At 41.9% G+C, this 19,481-nt stretch overlaps 1 protein-coding gene across 2 annotated transcripts; it reads right to left on the bottom strand.

Annotated features, from left to right (window-relative positions):
* Positions 1 to 212: 212 nt before the first annotated feature.
* LOC113876418 lies at positions 213 to 18,259 on the bottom strand. Of its 2 annotated transcripts, none has more exons than XM_027515611.1 (4): positions 17,802 to 18,259; positions 13,768 to 13,919; positions 10,029 to 10,106; positions 213 to 3,734 (listed from the first exon to the last, which is right to left on the bottom strand). In XM_027515611.1, the coding sequence occupies exon 4, from the start codon at positions 3,710 to 3,712 to the stop codon at positions 2,795 to 2,797; it is 918 nt and encodes a 305-aa protein (XP_027371412.1). In that variant the 5' UTR covers positions 3,713 to 3,734; positions 10,029 to 10,106; positions 13,768 to 13,919; positions 17,802 to 18,259; the 3' UTR covers positions 213 to 2,794. The 2 variants fall into 2 exon arrangements, with proteins under 2 accessions (XP_027371412.1, XP_027371421.1); XM_027515620.1 differs by having other exon boundaries at positions 10,044 to 10,106.
* Between the last annotated feature and the right edge of the window lie 1,222 nt (positions 18,260 to 19,481).

Here is a 19,481-nt window from a genome sequence, read left to right as displayed (position 1 = left end):
TGGGCTAAGTTGCATTAGTTGTGTCTGACTCCGTGTGACCCTATGGACTGTAGCTTTCCAGGCTCCTCTGTCCATTGGATTCTCCAGGCAAGAATACTGGAGTGGGTTGCCATACCCTCCTCCCGGGTCCATCTCCTGCATTTGCAGGTGGGTTCTTAACCACTATCACCACCTGGGAAGCCCAGAGAAGACTTAATTTTCACTAAATACCATTTTGAGCCTTTTGAATCTTTTACTATACCTTCCCAATTCAAAATATTTAATTTTAAAAAGCAATGATTTCCATTTGAAAGTATAAAACAACCATTGTAATGATCAGTGGTACAAGTAGAAGTTACCTTTTGATATTAGAAAACAGAGTTTTAAAAGTTCTGAGGTTAAATTAAATTGTGAGTATTACATTTAAGTCTTACAATTAAGCCTGGACAATTTTTTAGTTTTTCTTCCTCTTTCTGCTCTCAGATTGCTTAATATTTCAACAAAAACGAAGAAACAACTTGGTTTTTGTGGGGAGAGAGTTTGTACAAAGGCATGTCTTACTGACTGACAAGTCTAGCTTATCATTTGTCGAGATCTGCCCTCTGTCAGGCTCTGTACTGGATGCCGAGAGACAAGGTAAGAGACTCGCGCCTGCCCTGGAGAGAGAACTGCGCGAACAGAAGAGAAGGTGGTGCTTTGAAGTCTCAGAGCTATTCTCAGAGGAAGAAGGAAAACTTAGAATGAATACCCAGAGAGGACATAAGAAGAACTGGAAGCCAAGATGGAGTCCAGACACATGATTCAGAAACTGCTAGGACCTGAAACCAAGGGCAGCTTAAGGATGTAGAGTGTGGTCAAAGCAATCAGTAAAAAGGAGCTTTTTCCCACAAGCCAGCAGTCCACACCCAAAGCAAAGTGGAGAACCAAGGCCCCAATTTCCCAAGCAACAGGTCCAGCTCTCAACAGTGATGAAATGATCACCCTGAGTCAAGTCACGTGTATGGAAATTTAAAGGGATGGTCCAACCTCCTAAGCTCCTGTCAGACCTTTATAAGCCTCAGTTTTTCTTATTTGTAAATCAGGTATAATAATCTCTACATTATAAAATTGTTGGGAGGACTTGACATCGTGTATATAAAAGAGCTTACATAATAATATCAAGAGCATAAGAATTGCTCAATACATGGCATCTGTTGTCCTTGTTGTTGTTTTGTTACCTGAAAATATAAATATCATAATGGTGGATCCCATGATTTAGATCATTCAATCCTCATTTGTACACCTTTCAGGGTGCCTTTCTGCACTGCCAATATAAACTAGGAACTACATTTCCCAGACTCCTTTGTTCTTAGAGTCTGGGTGCCAGTTAAGTTCTACCAGTTAGAGGCAATCACATGAGATTTGGAAGATGGAAGAGGTGGAGGCCATCTTCCTGTTGCTGTTTCTCCCCCAAACAAAGTCTCACAGTCACGAGGAACATGAGGAGACAGGCCGAGGTGGGGCAGGCGGTGGAAGAAGTGCCTGCCTGACCTCCAGGTTACAGCTCATTGGTTTGCTCTTGACATCCACAAATGCTGTCCCCTGATGTCCACTCCCAAGCCCTTTCAATGACTTGTATGCATCCAATTCCTGTATTAAATCTTTATGGGGCAATATACTTATGGTAACAATTCCTGTTTCTAGGACTGAATCCTGACTGATTCAGAAATGGGTGTTTTATCTAAAGAAATATCATATGGAGACTTCTGTGAAAGAAGTTATTTCATACTATGGCCCCAAACTTACTTAGACTTAAATTATGAGTTCCCATGTTTAAACCAGTTCAGTGATCTCTTTATTGATGCCATTCTCTTTGACATAATACAATTAAAGTTTTCTGGGATCCAGAACAGATAACTCTGTATCTACGTATCATTTTAAAAGGTAGAGTATATTTTTATGATGATCATAATCTATCCATTGTCTTTATATTCTGTTTGGTCAAGAGAAAAATGGTCCCTGAAATAATTTTGTTATCCAATATCTACTCTTACTTATTTTCTTAGTATTAAGAAACCCAACTTTTAACAAAACACTGCTACACTGCTACTCTCCCTTAAAGCTAGGTCATAGTCAAATGACTAAAATTTAGCCAGTTAGATGTAAGAAAAAGTGTTTTGTAACTTCTGAAAAGTGTCTTTAGAAGGAAGGTACAGAGACTTCTTTGCCCCTTCCTCCTTCCTGTTGGCTGGAGTGTGAATGTGATGACTGGAGCACTAACAGCCATCCTGGGTCATGAGGTAGTACACTAATCATGGCAGAGTAGAAGGGGATCATCTCTGTGGCCTACAGAGTTACCACATAGGCCTGGATTGTGTAGCTCCAGATTTCTTTTACATAAGAAAAAAATCAACCTCAACTTTTTAAAGTCACTCATTTTGTTGCTGACTTGTTATCACATGTAGCCAAACCTGCCCCTACTTAATATAAGTGGAACAGCCAAACTTCTCTCCCTATCAACCATGGTCTGTTTCTTAGTTTCTAAAAACAAGTGCATTCACAAAAAAACTGCTCAACTCCTGAAACACAATGAGGCATGCTACTCAAAATGCTAATCTGGGTGTAGAACTAAAGACATAAAATGATTTCTCTGAGTCCAATTCAGTGGACACAGTAGTCAAAGTTTGTAAGTCAGATGGATAACTTTGATTTACTCATATTACTCTCAAAATCAAATCAAGGCATCAATTTTAGGTTGAGAGAACAGCAAATGCTCAACCCTAGCTCGTGGTCCATTAGGACTAGCGTTACTGATTCAAAACGGCTGAATTTTTATTTAAACTGACACTCTGCTGGTCACACCACAGTGACCACACCACAGTTGACAGCACATCCAGTGGTATAATCTGCTTTGCAACTCTCTATTCCAGAGCCCATAGATCAGGGGGTTAAAACACTGGGCAAAGGCAAAGACTCCAAAAAGCACCAGATTTAAAGCAAAGAAAAACACTCCACACATCTTTCCCAAACCAATGAATAACAGAGTTGGTATTACATGCAAGCCCAGCTGCACTAAATGAATAAGGACTGTTTTCCTTGCTTTGATATTTGACCTGTTAAAATGACCAGCCCGTTTCCCTTCTTTGTATATCAGGGAGTAACTTACAAGAATGATGGACAGAAGAAGGAAAAGGAAAACCATGCCAATGGCTCTGGCAGGAATGCCATTCAAGACCACTGGGCAAAGGGGTTCAGATTTTAAAAGAGCAATCTGAGTAGGGCCAGTGCCCTCTATGAGGAAGAGGCAAGCATTCTTCAGTATAATAATGAGCCAAGTCCCAGCCAGAATCTTATACTTGACAGAATCTACAAAGGACACAGAGGTCAGGGGCCAGCAGATCACCAGGTACGTGTGGGCAGCCATCAAGGCCAGAGTGAAGAGGATCCCTTCTCCAACACTCAGCTGTGCCCCAAATACCACCCAGCACACCAGGACGGGGCTGTTGGCCAGGAAGGCTCTCATCCCTTGGAAAACCACCCCCAGGCCACAGTAGGAGGAGATGCACAGCAGGTGGTGACAGAGGAGGATGTATCGAACCTCTTTCCTCAGTTTTGAATTCTGTAATACGATGGTGATAATGATGACCGTGATGAGCGTGGCGAAGGAGAAAGCCACCACGTACACGGAGGCCTTTACAGTTGCTTCCAGCCTCAGCCAATCTGACATGTTGCAGTGCTCAGAAGACACGTTCATGGTCTTCAGGGCAACCTGGCTCCTGCAGGAGAAAAGAATAAGAAAGAATGAACCTGTGTTAAAGTTTCTCACATGGTTTTCTGACTCTCTGACCTTGCATACAGTCCCAAGGAACAGGCTGCCCATTTTTCACTAGAGGCGATGACAACTTTCAAGAGTATTGACATGGACCAAAGAAAGGAGAGAAGTCATCTGCTGTCTCACTTCCTCCAGACCTCCCTCTCCTCCATCAAAGTTGATTGGACCAGGAGTGAGGGAGTATCTGTCTCGGGGAAAGTTGTTCTGCAGACCCTGCTGAGTCTATCAGAGTCTGTCTCTTAAAAATCCAACCCAAGGATTCTCAGAGAACGTAGTCCGAGTGTGATGTCATGTAATTGACCTGTCACTCATGTTGGAGTGTAGACAAGAGGAAGAGAGAGACAGAGAGAGGTTGGAGAGGAGCAAAGTGGAACCACAAAAGCCCTTGCAAGACAGAAAGCAACCTGGGTTTCTGAGTCCACTAAGATGCCTTGCATTTTCTGCCTTGGGTTCTAAAAATATCACACCCCCCTGGATTATTTGAGCTATCTTAAATAGGTTTCTGTTCCTTTACTTTGGCTCCTAGAGAGTAAAATATATAAAATGGACCCTGACAAGGCACAGTAAATGCTAGAGGTTTCCTAAAGGGCAAGTCACAACAGAGATAATGGCAAGTCACAGCTAGGCGAGTTCCTGAGAATTGCCAATGCCGAAGCACCTCATGAAATCCCTTACTGAAGGCATAAGTTTGTTCGTACATACTATGTTGTCATCGTTTGTGGAAAATTTGCCCTGTTCTGATGGATTTTTGTGCCATTGTCACACTGTTGAACTCCAGGCTTTTATTCTCTGGATTCTCCAGTTCTTCAGAGAGGACTAGAAATTGTAATGGTCATTGTCAGGCTTTATTTTAGCTGCAGATTTTTCCATCAAAATCTTACCCTAGAACCTGTCAATTATAAACTGGAAAATGCACACCTGCCTGCATTAAATGCCTCCTCCTTAATCCCTCGCTCCCAGAGTATACAGAGCACCACCAGAGAAATGGATAGCCCCCATAGTGACTGTGTGAAGACCCCGGAGAGGGAACACTACCCCTAGCCTGGGGGAATCACATGAACTGAGCTCAAGCCTAGATTTGCTGCCAGTGAGGAATATGACTTTGGATGCTGAACTCACGTTACTTCTCTGGTCCTGGGTTCCTTAAATCACAGCCAGGCAGCATCACCAAGCTCTGCATCCTTTCTCTCTACAGACACAGAGTCAACCTCACACACATCCTCAAGGGCCCTGGAGTATCTGGGCTTGTACCTTATTCTTGAGAACAAGACTGCCCCACCTCTACCCCTAGAACGTTCTCATCTTATTCCCCATCTCATTAACCTGAATAGAAACCCTGGCTCTCTAGGACAGGCCTGCCTTGCCTTGCCAGGCCCCCTCCCAAGACCTGAGACCCAACCTCTGATCCCTTTAGGGAGAGTGAAGGCTTGCTGAGAGGACTATGGACAGACTAAAGCCAGGACTAGATTTGAAGGGCCTTGATACCATTCTAAGAGTTCAGATTCATTTTGTAGGCAATAAGGAGGCTTGCGTGATTAAAATTAAGAGCAGCACTTTCTCCAAGTTGGAAGCTAATAAGATATGCCCACTTCTGCTTACAGAGAGGTATTTGATAGGAACTCTAAAGAGCCTCTTGATGAAAGTGAAAGAGGAGAGTGAAAAAGTTGGCTTAAAGCTCAACATTCAGAAAACTAAGATCATGGCATCTGGTCCCATCACTTCATGGGAAATAGATGGGGAAACAGTGGAAACAGTGGCTGACTTTATTTTGGGGGGCTCCAAAATCACTGCAGATGGTGACTGCAGCCATGAAATTAAAAGACGCTTACTCCTTGGAAGGAAAGTTATGACCAACCTAGATAGCATATTCAAAAGCAGAGACATTACTTTACCAACAAAGGTCCGTGTAGTCAAGGCTATGGTTTTTCCAGTAGTCATGTATGGATGTGAGAGTTGAACTATAAAGAAGGCTGAGCACAGAAGAATTGATGCTTTTGAACTGTGGTGTTGGAGAAGACTCTTGAGAGTCCCTTGGACTGCAAGGAGATCCAACCAGTCCATCCTAAAGGAGATCAGTCCTTGGGGGTTCACTGGAGGGATTGATGTTGAAGCTGAAACTCAAATACTTTGGCCACCTGATGCAAAGAAATGACTTATTTGAAAAGACCCTATCGCTGGGAAAGATTGAGGGCAGGAGAAGAAGGGGACGACAAAGGATGAGATGGTTGGATGGCATCACTGATTCAATAGACATGAGTTTGGGTAAACTCCAAGAATTGATGGACAGGGAGGCCTGGCGTGCTGCAGTTCATGGGGTCGCAAAGAGTCGGACCTGACTGAGTGACTGAAATGAACTGAACTGCTGAGCAGGGGGCTTCCCTGGTGGTTCAGACAGCAAAGAATCAGTCTGCAATGAATGAGACCTGGGTTCGATCCCTGGGTTAGGAAGATCCCCTGGAGAAGGAAATAGCAACCCACTCCAGTTCCTGCCTGGAGAATTCCCACGAACTTGGCAGTCTACAGTCCATGGAGTTGCAAAGAGTTGGGTATGACTGAGCAACTAACTCTCACTAACGCTCACTCACTCTGCAGAGCAGGCAGCTTGCAAGGCAGAAATGTGCTCAATGAAGACAGTACAACCATAGCAAAGAGCTTCAAATACTCTTTTAAACACATAAAATCTCCAGGAAAGGAATTTGTGGTGACAAAAATGGAAAAATAAATATCTTTTTTTGAGCGGGAAAAAAAAAAAATCTCTAGGAAAGCTGCAACTCTGCAAAATCAGCTAGGGCAATAATATTAGCTTTAATTTATTTATTAGACTTCAAGAAGATCAACAATTTATTCAGGATCATGCAGCCAGAAAGAATCTCCCAGTCTCCAGATTCATATTTCCTTCTCGAAGGTATATTTGCATATCAAGAACCCACAACTACAAAACCCATATAATCAGCCCTCATCTCTACATACAACCTCCACTTAATGACAGTTCTTAAAGTCTTTTCCTTTTGGAGTTTTAAAATGGGAATAACTGTTTCCTTCTAGCCCAAAATGCTACTTTGGCTTCAGTTTTGAAATAAGAGAGTTCAGCAAAGAATTATGTTATGTCCACAACAGTCCTGAAAAAAAAAAAATCAGAATCAGCTGTCACCCCTCCCTACCCAAATCCTGTAGGAAACAGATGTGTGCAAGGGCTGGAGTGGGTCCATACAGGCCCAGAGAAGCACCTGGGTCTTGTCCTAAGAGCCCTGCTTAGGACCAACCCCTGAGGGCAACATGCCACCCTCAGCAAGAGACTGAATCCACAAATGGATATAGCCAGATCATATAAAAACACAGCTCTCACCTACCACCTGCAGCACCCTGCCCAACCCAGAACCTGCACCTGGGAATTTCTGAAGGAGGAAAAGTCTCCGCTCTCTGAGAGGGAGACAGGCTTTCCTTCCTGGGTGCCCACTGTAAGTTGGGCAGCGTCTACCAAGACTAGGGCCAGTGTCAGACTTACTGCCAAGGAGAAGGCCTCATTTAGCTGAAAACAAACTTCAGAAATGATCTCAGCAGCTAATGGCTGCTGATAGAAGGCTAATGAGAAAAAGTGAATGCTTCCAGAATGGCCCCCAAAACCTTCCCAAATGATGAGACCTCCTTTCCCACAATAAACCTACAACCTTCTCTTTAAACATGTCTTCCCCTTTGCTCTAATTGCAGCCTTACTTCTTTGGTGCTTTAAAAATCACTTCAGTCTGTGAAGCTTGTGTGATCGCCTCTGTTTTTCTTCTCCAAGTGGGCAGGAAGGAAGGGAGGGAGCCTGTATTTACTGAACACCGGGCACTTGACATCAAGAATAAGCACTTAGTACTAGCTGTGAGTGTTCACCATCTGGTAATGGCTCCCAGAGGTGACATGGGGAACTGCGTGAAATCACAAAGCCATGAAGGTATATCTTGTGACTTCTAAAGACAGGAGAATCACATATTTTTCTAGTGAGTGCTTTCCCACGCAGTTAACTTTTGTTAACCTGCCCCCCCCTCCCCAACTTTTTTTTTTTTTATAAAAAAGGAAATCCTCTAGCTTCCTTCCCCAATTTTTTTCTGATTAAAACTTTGATCTACAGACATTCTTCTAAGCACTGCTAAGATTCCTTAATCTAGCGACCTTGTTTTAATAGAAACATGACCTTTCCTTAATGCTCAAAAACACTTCCTAAAAAATGACATGCACCACACACCTACTGACAATTAATCTTTGACAAAGGAGGCAAGAGAAAAGACAGTTTCTTGGGCAAGTGACTTTGGGAAAGCTGAACAGCTGCATGTAAATTAATGAAAGTAGAAAACTCCTTCACACCATACATAAGGTGGCTTGCAGACTTAAATATAAGTAATGACACCATAAAACCTCTAGAAGAGTCATAGCGATACTTTCTTAGGCTGCTCTCCCAAAGCAAAAGAAATAAAAGCAAAAATAAACGAGGGAATTTCATGGGGGTCCAATGCTTAGGACTCCAAACTTCCACAGCAGAGGGCATGAGATGATCCCTGGTAAGGGAACTAAGATCCTACAAACTGCACTGCACAGCCTACCCTCCAAATTTTTTTAAAAATAATAAACTAATGACACAATCAAACTTCTATGCATTTGCCAGCAGAGAAAACCGTAAATAAAATAAAAAGACAACCTATGAACTGGGAGAAAATATTTGCAAACCATGTGACAGATAAGGGCTTAATTTCTAAAATATATAAACAGATCATACAGCTCAGTATAAAATAAACAAACAAGCCAATCAAAAATAAGCAGAAGAACTAAACAGACATTTTTTTCAAAGACGCACAGATGGTCAACAGGTATGTGAAAAGATGCTCAGTATCACTAATTATTAAAGAAATGCAAATCAAAACCATAATTATTTGCCTCACACAGGTCAGAACAGCCATCATCAAAAAGTCTACACATAACAAATGCTGGAAAGGATGTGAAGAAAAGGGCTGCAAACTGGTGCAGGCACTATGGAGAACAGTATGGTGCTGGTTTAGTCGCTAAGTCCTGTCTGACTCTTGCGATCCCCTGGACTGTAGCCCGCCAGGCTCCTCTGTCCATGGGATTCTCCAGGCAAGAATACTGGAGTGGATTGCCATTTCCTTCTCCAGGGACTCTTCCCGACCCAGTAATCAAACCTGGGTCTCCTGCGTTGCAGGCGGATTCTTTACCAACTGAGCTATGAGGGAAGCCTGGAGAACACTATGCTGTTTCTGCTGCTGCTGCTAAGTCGCTTCAGTCATGTCTGACTCTGTGCGACCCTATAGATGGCAGCCCACCAGGGTCCTCTGTCCCTGGGATTCTCCAGGCAAGAATACCGGAGTGGGTTGCCATTTCCTTCTCCAATGCATGCATGCATGCATGCTAAGTCACTTCAGTCGTGTCCGACTCTGTGCGACCCCATGGACAGCAGCTCATCAGGCTCCTCTGTCCACGGGTCTCTAGGCAAGAGTACTGGAGTGGGTTGCCATTTCCTTCTCCAGGGAGAACACTATGGAGGTCCCTTAAAAATCTAGAGTTGCCATATGATCCAGAAATCCCACTCCTGAACATATATCTGGAAAATACTTACTATAATTCAAAATAATATTAATCCATGCATCCAGTTTTCACTGAAGCACTATTTACAATAGCCTAGACATGGATGCAACCTAATGTCCAGTGACAGATGAATGGATAAAGAAGATGTGGTATATATCTACAAGGGAATATTACTCATCCATAAAAAAATAATGAAATACTGCCATTTATGGCAACATGGGTGGACCTGGAGATTATCATATTAAGTGAAGTGAGGCAGAGAAAAACAAATATCATGTGATACTCCTTCTACATAGACTCTAAAAAGAAATGATACGAACAAACTTATTTATAAAACATAAACAGATTCACAGACACAGGAAACAAACTTGTGGTTACCCAAGGGGAGAGCAAAGGAAGGAGATAAATTAGGAGTTTGGGATTAACAGATACACACTGCTATATATAAAATAGATAAGGCACAAGGACCTAGTGTATAGCACAGGGAACTATATTCAACCTCTTATAATAGACTATAATGGGAAAAAAACTTGAAAAGGTATACACACACAAACACATACACATAGACATACATGAATCACTTTGCTGGGCACCTGGAACTAACGCATCATTGTAAATCTACTGTACTTTAATAATAATAAAAAAAGTTTGCACTCACGTCTTTATTGAATACCTTGAGATTTTTGAAACACCAGGCAGCCCATTCACAAGGGCAGGTTGAAACAAATCTCCAGACCTGGAATATAGATAAATATTCAAGAAGTATTGGAAAGAAGGTTGCCATAAAAATGGTGATGAAGCTCTTTCATTTGATAACTGAGACATTGATAGATGTGTGTGATCCCACTTATTACAGTAATGATGATATCTGTTTGAAAAAAGAGGACACAAATTAATGACAGATCTCATTGTACTATGTACATCTGTGTACTAGGAAAACAGAAATAAAGCATGGGGGTCATTCCAGAATTTCAGAAAAAGATTATGCAATGCTAACTATAATGGTAGCATATGAAAATAGCATTTTCATAAATCATAGTAATGAATGTAATTATTGTATATTCATTACTTAAGTAATGAATGTATATGAAATTAAGGTACACTGGTTAAAATAAAACAGGCATTCAATTCTACTTGGATGGAGCTCTCTGCATTGACATGGGACTAGCCAAGGAACAAAACTGGTAAAGATGAACAGTTACTCAATCAGATCAGATCAGATCAGTTGCTCAGTCGTGTCCAACTCTTTGCGACCCCATGGATCACAGCACGCCAGGCCTCCCTGTCCATCACCAACTCCTGGAGTTCACTCAGACTCACGTCCATCAAGTCAGTGATGCCATCCAGCCATCTCATCCTCTGTTGTCTCCTTCTCCTCCTGCCCTCAATCCCTCCCAGCATCAAAGTCTTTTCCAATGAGTCAACTCTTCATATGAAGTGGCCAAAGTACTGGAGTTTCAGCTTCAGCATCATTCCTTCCAAAGAAATCCCAGGGCTGATCTCCTTCAGAATGGACTGGTTGGATCTCCTTGCAGTCCAAGGGACTCTCAAGAGTCTTCTCCAACACCACAGTTCAAAAGCATCAATTCTTCAGCACTCAGCCTTCTTCACAGTCCAACTCTCACATCCATACATGACCACAGGAAAAACCATAGCCTTGACTAGACGGACATTTGTTGGCAAAGTAATGTCTCTGCTTTTGAATATGCTATCTAGGTTGGTCATAACTTTCCTTCCAAGGAGTAAGCGTCTTTTAATTTCATGGCTGCAGTCACAATCTGCAGTGATTTTGGAGCCCAGAAAAATAAAGTCTGACACTGTTTCCACTGTTTCCCCATCTATTTCCCATGAAGTGGTAGGACCGGATGCCATGATCTTCGTTTTCTGAATGTTGAGTTTTAAGCCAACTTTTTCACTCTCCACTTTCACTTTCATCAAGAGGCTTTTGAGTTCCTCTTCACTTTCTGCCATAAGGGTGGTGTCATCTGCATATCTGAGGTTATCGGTATTTCTCCCGGCAATCTTGATTCCAGTTTGTGTTTCTTCCAGCCCAGCGTTTCTCATGATGTACTCTGCATAGAAGTTAAATAAGCAGGGTGACAATATACAGCCTTGACATACTCCTTTTGCTATTTGGAACCAGTCTGTTGTTTCATGTCCTGTTCTAACTGTTGCTTCCTGACCTGCATACAACTTTCTCAAGAGGCAGATCAGGTGGTCTGGCATGCCCATCTCTTTCAGAATTTTCCACAGTTTGTTGTGATCCACATAGTCAAAGGCTTTGGCATAGTCAATAAAGCAGAAATAGATGTTTTTCTGGAACTCTCTTGCTTTTTCCATGATCCAGCGGATGTTGGCAATTTGATCTCTGGTTCCTCTGCCTTTTCTAAAACCAGCTTGAACAACTGGAAGTTCACGGTTCACATATTGCTGAAGCCTGGCTTGGAGAATTTTGAGAATTACTTTACTAGCGTGTGAGATGAGTGCAATTGTGTGGTAGTTTGAACATTCTTTGGCATTGCCTTTCTTTGGGATTGGAATGAAAACTGACCTTTTCCAGTCCTGTGGCCACTGCTGAGTTTTCCAAATTTGCTGGCATATTGAGTGCAGCACTTTCACAGCATCATCTTTCAGGATTTGGAATAGCTCAACTGGAATTCCATCACTCCACTAGCTTTGTTCGTAGTGATGCTTTCTAAGGCCCACTTGACTTCACATTCCAGGATGTCTGGCTCTAGGTCAGTGATCACACCATCGTGATTATCTGGCCCTTACAAATAGCTGTGAAAAGAAGAGAAGCGAAAAGCAAAGGAGAAAAGGAAAGATATAAACATCTGAATGCAGAGTTCCAAAGAATAGCAAGAAGAGATAAGAAAGCCTTCTTCAGCGATCAATGCAAAGAAATAGAGGAAAACAACAGAATGGGAAAGACTAGGGATCTCTTCGAGAAAATCAGATACCAAAGGAACATTTCATGCAAAGATGAGCTCGATAAAGGACAGAAATGGTATGGACCTAACAGAAGCAGAAGATAATAAGAAGAGATGGCAAGAATACACAGAAGAACTGTACAAAAAAAAAAAAAAAGTTACTCAATTGGTTGGTGAATTCCAGTTGCCTATGCGCATAGATCAAGAGCTGCAGATATTCAGAAACCAACACAGGCCACGGCTCTGGGATTAGGGGGTTTACACAATCCTGAATCTTCTGGCAGGTAGTAAATAATTGGCCTTTCTCCTTTCCTGCCTGTTTCTCCGGATGCCAAAGGTCAATACGATGTCTATAAACCACAAAAAGCAAGCAGCAATCTAAATACTGCTGAGAAAATGATTCTCAATACTACTTCTCAGCATCTGAAAGGATTTTTGTCCTTGGTCTATCAGTTTCTATTAATAACAAGAGTTCACCTTGCGGCATTTACTTTTGAAATATGCTAAAGCTATCTTTTTAATTTTTTAAACTAATTTATTTACTTTAATTGGAGGCTAATTACTTTACAATATTGTGGTGATTTTATTGTTACATTGTTGCAATTATTAAGCTAGTTGCAAGTTAACTTACCTGTATATGACTTTAACATTATTAAAGCTTATAAAATAACATACAACAGCCACAATGGTGAATTTTGTGTTTGCTAGCAGGCAGTCCTCCACTCCATAGTCCATGGTTTCCTTTCTTTGCACAGTTACGATAATTGCCCCATCCTAAGCAATAAACATACTCCTTGTGTCTCAGACGACCACGCCTGGCTTTAGCAGTGAGCTGGATGTTTTATCAGTACAATCTTGGCAAAGTTGCAATCAGCAGCTTTCATGAAATGCTTTGGTTTTCTCTCTCTGATTTGGCCTTGGGGATGATCGTAAACTTTCTGTCAGATTGGATTTCATTACCCCAAATTAAAGTACAATTGAATTTTAACTAGTCTTACTAAGTTTTTTTTGTATGGTGTGATGGGTTTTATGGAAAAAGAACTCCTTAGGCTTTGAAATCTACATATAATAAACAGTGCTGTGTTAAAATAGTTCTTATTTAAAAAAAAAAAATATTTAAGGCATGTGAGATCTTACTTCCCTGATCAGGGACTGAACCCGTGCCCCCTGCAGTGGAAGCTTGGAGCCTTAACTACTGGACCAGGAGGGAAGTCCCAGTATTCTTATCTTTACCAGATATCTTTGCACCATTCATATTATACATGTCACTCAAAATCAACTCTCTAGACCTGAAAAATGTATTAACTATAAGATTTTAAACAAATCTAATAATTGAAAGTGAAAATTCATGGAATGTCTTAACTGTTTCCCTGTTCTGAGAACTTGGAATCATTTATGAGAAAGGTGGGCAAAACATGGACAAGTTTCAAATATTTTACTTTGAAGAATATATATGAAACCACAAACCTTTAAAATAAAGACAGGTGAGTTCCTTTCTCTTTTTCCCAAAAGGAGGTTCTAGAGAAGGTATTCTTTCTTCTCTTGCATGAAAAATCAGGGTGGGAGATGTTGAGATGAATCCCCGGCAGTACAGACATGAGGCTAGCAGGGAAAACCTCCTAGAAAAAGTAAGGGCATCAAACCTTTAACAACCCTGTTTGAGGAAAACAGAAACTTGTAAAGAATCCTTCAATCTGTGCATGCATGCTAAGTCGCTTCAGTCATGTCCAACTCTTTGCAAGTCTATGGATCGTACCCTGCCAGGCTCCTCTGTCCATGGAATTCTCCAGGCAACGATATTGGAGTGTGTTGCCATGCCATGCTCTCCTTCAGGGGATCTTCCCAACCCAGGGATCAAACCTCCTGCATCTCCTGCATTGGCAGGTGGGTCTTTATCACTAGCGCCACCCGGGAAGCCCAAAGAAGGCCTCTAGGAAACTACAACTGCTCAAAAAAAAAAAAAAAAAAAACAGGCTGGCACTGTGGACAGGAGGTGAGGGCAAACCTGATAAAGACAAACTTACAGATGATACAGAGGAAGAATCAGTCAGGAAAGTGCCTGGTTTAGGAAACACATGAAGGGCACAGTTAGCTAGATCTAGATACTGGCCAGCTTTAACTAAGAGGGTTTCCAAACCTTCAGGATGCAGACATGGAGAAGCTACCTCCTCAAGGAACAAGGAGCAGTCATCACAGGGATTCTCCATGTGCAACACACCTGGATGAATACAAGTGCAGGATGCAAGGCCTTCTGGCAGGTGAGATGAAAGTGTAAGTCACTCAGTTGTGTCCGACTCTTTGCAACCCCATAGATTCTATATGGGATTCTCCAGGCCAGAACACTGGAGTGGGAAGCCATTCCCTTCTCCAGGGGATCTTCCCAACCCAGGGATCAAACCCAGGTCTCCCACATTGCAGGTGGATTCTTTACCAGCTGAGCTACCAGGGAAGCCCTGGCAGGTGAGGCGGGGCGGCGGGGGTGGGGATGCCTTAAATAAGAATACAGTGGCTGAGGTGAATACATACAACTGGTTCTTCCCAATAAATGCACAGCTGTGTCACTCTGGTCTAGTCAGCCTTGCACCAGCACTCAAAGAACCTTCCAAGATAACTCTAAATTTCCAACCTTCCCTTTCCCCACCTCCTCAACCACTTAAACTATCCATATCCATGGGCTCCAGGAACCTATCCATTGGGTCCTTGTGCACGTGTGCTGCTGTAGCAAACTCTGCCAGAACATCAGGCTCCATCACCATTTCCTGGTTATTGCCAGTTTTACCCTACTTGAGTATTTACCTTGTTTCAGACTGTCAGCCTGCCCCACTCACAAATGTGTGTCTGCCACTCTGTTTAGGTCTTGACTTTCTAGATTCTTGGTCTCAGAACAATGAATATTATTTCTGGACGAAGACTGATGCCCACATGTGACCACTTGCTTTTTTTAGAGTTACCAGTGATGCCATATAAATCCCCACCTGGTCCCCAGGGAAATGTGACCTGGTCAGAAGGCAAATGTACCTACCAGAGGAAGTGCAGTCTCCAGATCAGAGGATCATAGGTGATAATAGAGATGAGCCAAAATGACTTACAAATAGATGAGAAAAGAAGAGAAGCTAAAGGCAAAGGAGAAAAGCAAAGATATACCCATTTGAATGCAGAGTTCCAAAGAATAGCAAGGAGATATAAGAAAGCCTTCCTCAGGGATCAATGCAAAGAAATAGAGGAAACCAATAGAATGGGAAAGACTAGAGATTTCTTCAAGAAAATTAGAGATACCAAGGGAAAATTTCATGCAAAGATGGGCTCAATAAAGGACAGAAATGGTAGGGACCTAACAGAAGTAGAAGATATTAAGAAGAGGTGGCAAGAATACACAGAACAACTTTACAAAAAAGATCTTCATGACCCAGATAATAACGATGGTGTGATCACTCACCTAGAACGAGACATTCTGGAATGCTAAGTCAAGTGGACCTTAGGAAGCATCACTACAAACAAAGCTAGTGGAGGTGATGGAATTCCAGTTGAGCTATTTCAAATCCTAAAAGATGATGCTGTGAAAGTGCTGTACTCAATATGCCAGCAAATTTGGAAAACTCAGCAGTGGCCACAGGACTGGAAAAGGTCAGTTTTCATTCCAATCCCAAAGAAAGGCAATGTCAAAGAATGTTCAAACTACCACACAATTGCACTCATCTCACATGCTAGCAAAGTAATGCTCAAAATTCTCCAAGCCAGGCTTCAACAGTATGTGAACTGTGAACTTCCATATGTTCAAGCTGGATTTAGAAAAGGCATGGGAACCAGAGATCAAATAGCCAACACCCATTGGATCATCAAAAAAGTGAGAGGGTTCCGGAAAAACATCTACTTCTGCTTTATTGACTATGCCAAAGCCTTTGACTGTGTGGATCACAACAAACTGAAAACTCTAAGAGACAGAGATGGCTTGCTGATAAGATTAAAGTGTCTCTTTGCATAACATTAGGAGGTGACTAATTTGATCCTGGCAACGTAAACCATGGAAACCATTCAGCGTATTTGTGGGTTCAGCAGAGGATATTGTAATAACAGCTGAAAACAGATAACGTAAACCATGGAAACCCTTCAGTGTATTACAGTATCCTCAGCAGAGCTGTAATAACAGCTGAAAATAAAAGGATTCCTGGGGCTTCCCTGGTGATCTAGTAGCTAAGACTCTGGGCTCCCAATGCAGGGTGACCAGGTTTGATTCCCAGTTGAGGAACTAGATTCCATACACCACAACTAAGAGTTGCATGCCACAGCTAAGACCTGGAATAACCAAATGAATAAAAATAAATATTTTTGAAAAAGAAGAAGAAGAAGGATATTTGTTCCCTGGGAAGCAGAAAAAAGCAAAGGCCAACACCAAAGAAGCAAAGGGGCCTTGATTACTGTAATATCCTGATCCACTCAACAAGTACGTCCCACAAGCTGAGATATTCACAAGGCTGCCACAGTATTATCACTGTATTCAATGAATGTCTACCATGTGCCAGAGTACTATGTAAAATGTTTATACTTAGCTACCTGGAAAAATAAGACAAAATTGCAGGGCAATTAGGCCTTTGAGCCACAACTTCTGAGACTGTACTCTAGGGCCTGTGAGCCTCAACTACTGAAGCCCATGTGCCTAGAGCCTATGCTCTGCAAAAAAAGAAGCCACTGCAATGAGAAGTCTGTGTACCACAAGGAAAAGTAGCCCCTGCTCAGCACAACTAGAGAAAGCCCGAGTGCAGCCATAAAGACCCATTGCAACTAAAAATAGTAAATAAGTAAATAAAATTAATTTTAAAATAAAACAACATCCCACTTAAGAAAAAAGAAAAATAAGACAGAATCCCTATGTTTGTGAAGCTCACAGTCTTTTAAGGAAAACAGATATGTAAGCAAATAGTTTTAATACTATGAGTTAAGAGGTTTAATTCAAAGTGTCATGGAAATCCAGAGGAGGGAGTCTAATCTTCCCAGAAGCATCAGGGAAAATTCTCATAGGCAGCGCCCCTAGAAATTAATAAGGATTCATCCATTCAACTAGCTGGACTTCCATTCATTCATCATGGATGTGTGGAGCACTTCTGATCTTTCTACTGAACAAGACAAGGTTCCTCCCTGAGTGGTACTTATTTAATCCATTCCTGTGGGAGGGAGTGGATGACATTACCAGGAGAAACACAGAATGTTCCCTTCAGACCACCCAATATCCACCCTCTGGCCTCATTTCCTCTCCCACATATATTTTCTGACTGAGACCAGAGTGCCTTGACCTCTCAAACGGGAGCATTTTAATCCTTTTGGTAAGTACAGCTCTCACCATGACACAGAATTGCCAGTTCGTTTCTTCCCATCTCAGTGAGAATAATTCTGGAAGTGCAGGATCAGATAAAATCAAGTTTCTGAAAATGCAGAGCTGAGAATCAATTTCAAGCAGAAATAGAAGTGAGTCATGGGACACCCAGGCTGCCATGAGCTTTCCTTACCTTCTTTCACCAGTGGAAGTCTTTTCTGCCAGTGGAACAAGTTCTCTTTTCTAGGATAAAGTACATGGAAGAGCAGCAGGAGTTTCTTCATGAATTGTAGGAAGAACTCCCGATACCCAGCATCTAACAGAAGTGAAGCCAGACATTTACTCCACTTTGATTTCTCCCTACACCCTGAGTCTTCAGACCTGGGGCCCCTTCTGTGGTGCCTACAGCCAGTATCGCACTGTGATTCAGGGTGCCGAGAATGCTGGGGACTCTCTAGGGTGGCCACTTCCTGAAGGAACACTCAGCACCCTCTGTCCAAGAAGGAAGTGGGGGAACAGGGCCAGCTCCTCCCCTTATGTGCACAGAGGCTCCTCTACAAAGAGACACACGTGCTCTGCACCCCATATGGTATTGGGACCCCCCTTCATAGTGCCTAAAGGTGACAAGTGAAAATGTCTCTAGAGAAAGCTAAAATATTTCTCACCCTAACATTAGGGAAAAATTCTAACCACTGGAACCAGTGGTTTCAAACCAGACTAACCTTCAAAGATCTCAGATTACGCCTTTCGAAATGACCACAATTTCATAACAGAGGCAAGAGAAAGACAGTTAGAAACTTCTGCAAAGCACAGTTGGTACCACTGTGAAAACTCATAGTTCCTGTTTGCCAACACGTCTGCTTTAAATCTCTCAAGCAATTAATTGCATTGCAAGTGTTATGTGTCAACTTTTCCTTATGTTTAGAGTTTTCATTTTTAAAATTTATTCAAATCATGCATGCATGCAGTCAAAACTGAAAAATGCAGACAGACCTAAAAAGCAAGATTTTTAATTCCTTATATTCCTGCCACTTGAAGATAACCTCTGTTGGCACTTCAGTGTATAGACATTTTTCTGTGTTTAGGTGGATCTTGGTGTAAGCCTCTCAACACACATTCCATGCCGCACCATTGTGGAACATTCACACAGTTTTGTTGGGATTTGCCCACTCTCAGCCCCCACGTAGATCCTAATTTGACTAAACGAAAGTACGATCACCTCATGCTCTTGCCACAGTGTTTTAAGGACCAGCATCTAACCCAGACCTAAGTCATCAATACAAAGCTCTTCCCTGACCACAAGGAAAGTCACGTGATCAAGATGATCCAATTAGAGGGAAGCCTAGGACTTTTGCTAAAGGGTGGGGCAGAGGTAGGGGAGACACTCACTCACTCCTCTGGGTTTGGACTCAGAGACCTGGGAGCTATTGGCAGCTCTCTTGCCTCCACCAGACAAACCAGCTCTCAGGGGAAGTAGATGCTTCAGAGGTTAAAAAAGAGAGAGAAAAAGAAATTAGGTTTTCAAAGAGCTTTCAGAGCTGCTAAGTTAAGATAACACCCAAATCTGTCTTACTTCTGGAGTCACTAGGTAGATGAACCAATAAATTTGCTTGTTGAAATCAGTTTAAATTGAATTTTCTGTGACTTGTAACTGAGTGTATCCATCTCGATATTTTTATAAAAGCGAGGCCATATTGAACATACTGCTTATAACTTCCTATTTAAAAATATGTCATAATCATCATTCATTTTCAAGATAAATATGCTTTTACAAAATTATTAATTGCTTCAGAGTAAACTGTTGTATGGGCAAATATTAAATTAAATATCTAATCCCTTATTGTGAGGTATTTATGTCATTTCTAGGTTTTTC

The sequence above is a fragment of the Bos indicus x Bos taurus genome, chromosome 2 (assembly GCF_003369695.1).
Source record: "Bos indicus x Bos taurus breed Angus x Brahman F1 hybrid chromosome 2, Bos_hybrid_MaternalHap_v2.0, whole genome shotgun sequence".
Taxonomy (NCBI): Eukaryota; Metazoa; Chordata; class Mammalia; order Artiodactyla; family Bovidae; genus Bos; species Bos indicus x Bos taurus.
This window is presented reverse-complemented; position numbering and strand designations above follow the sequence as displayed.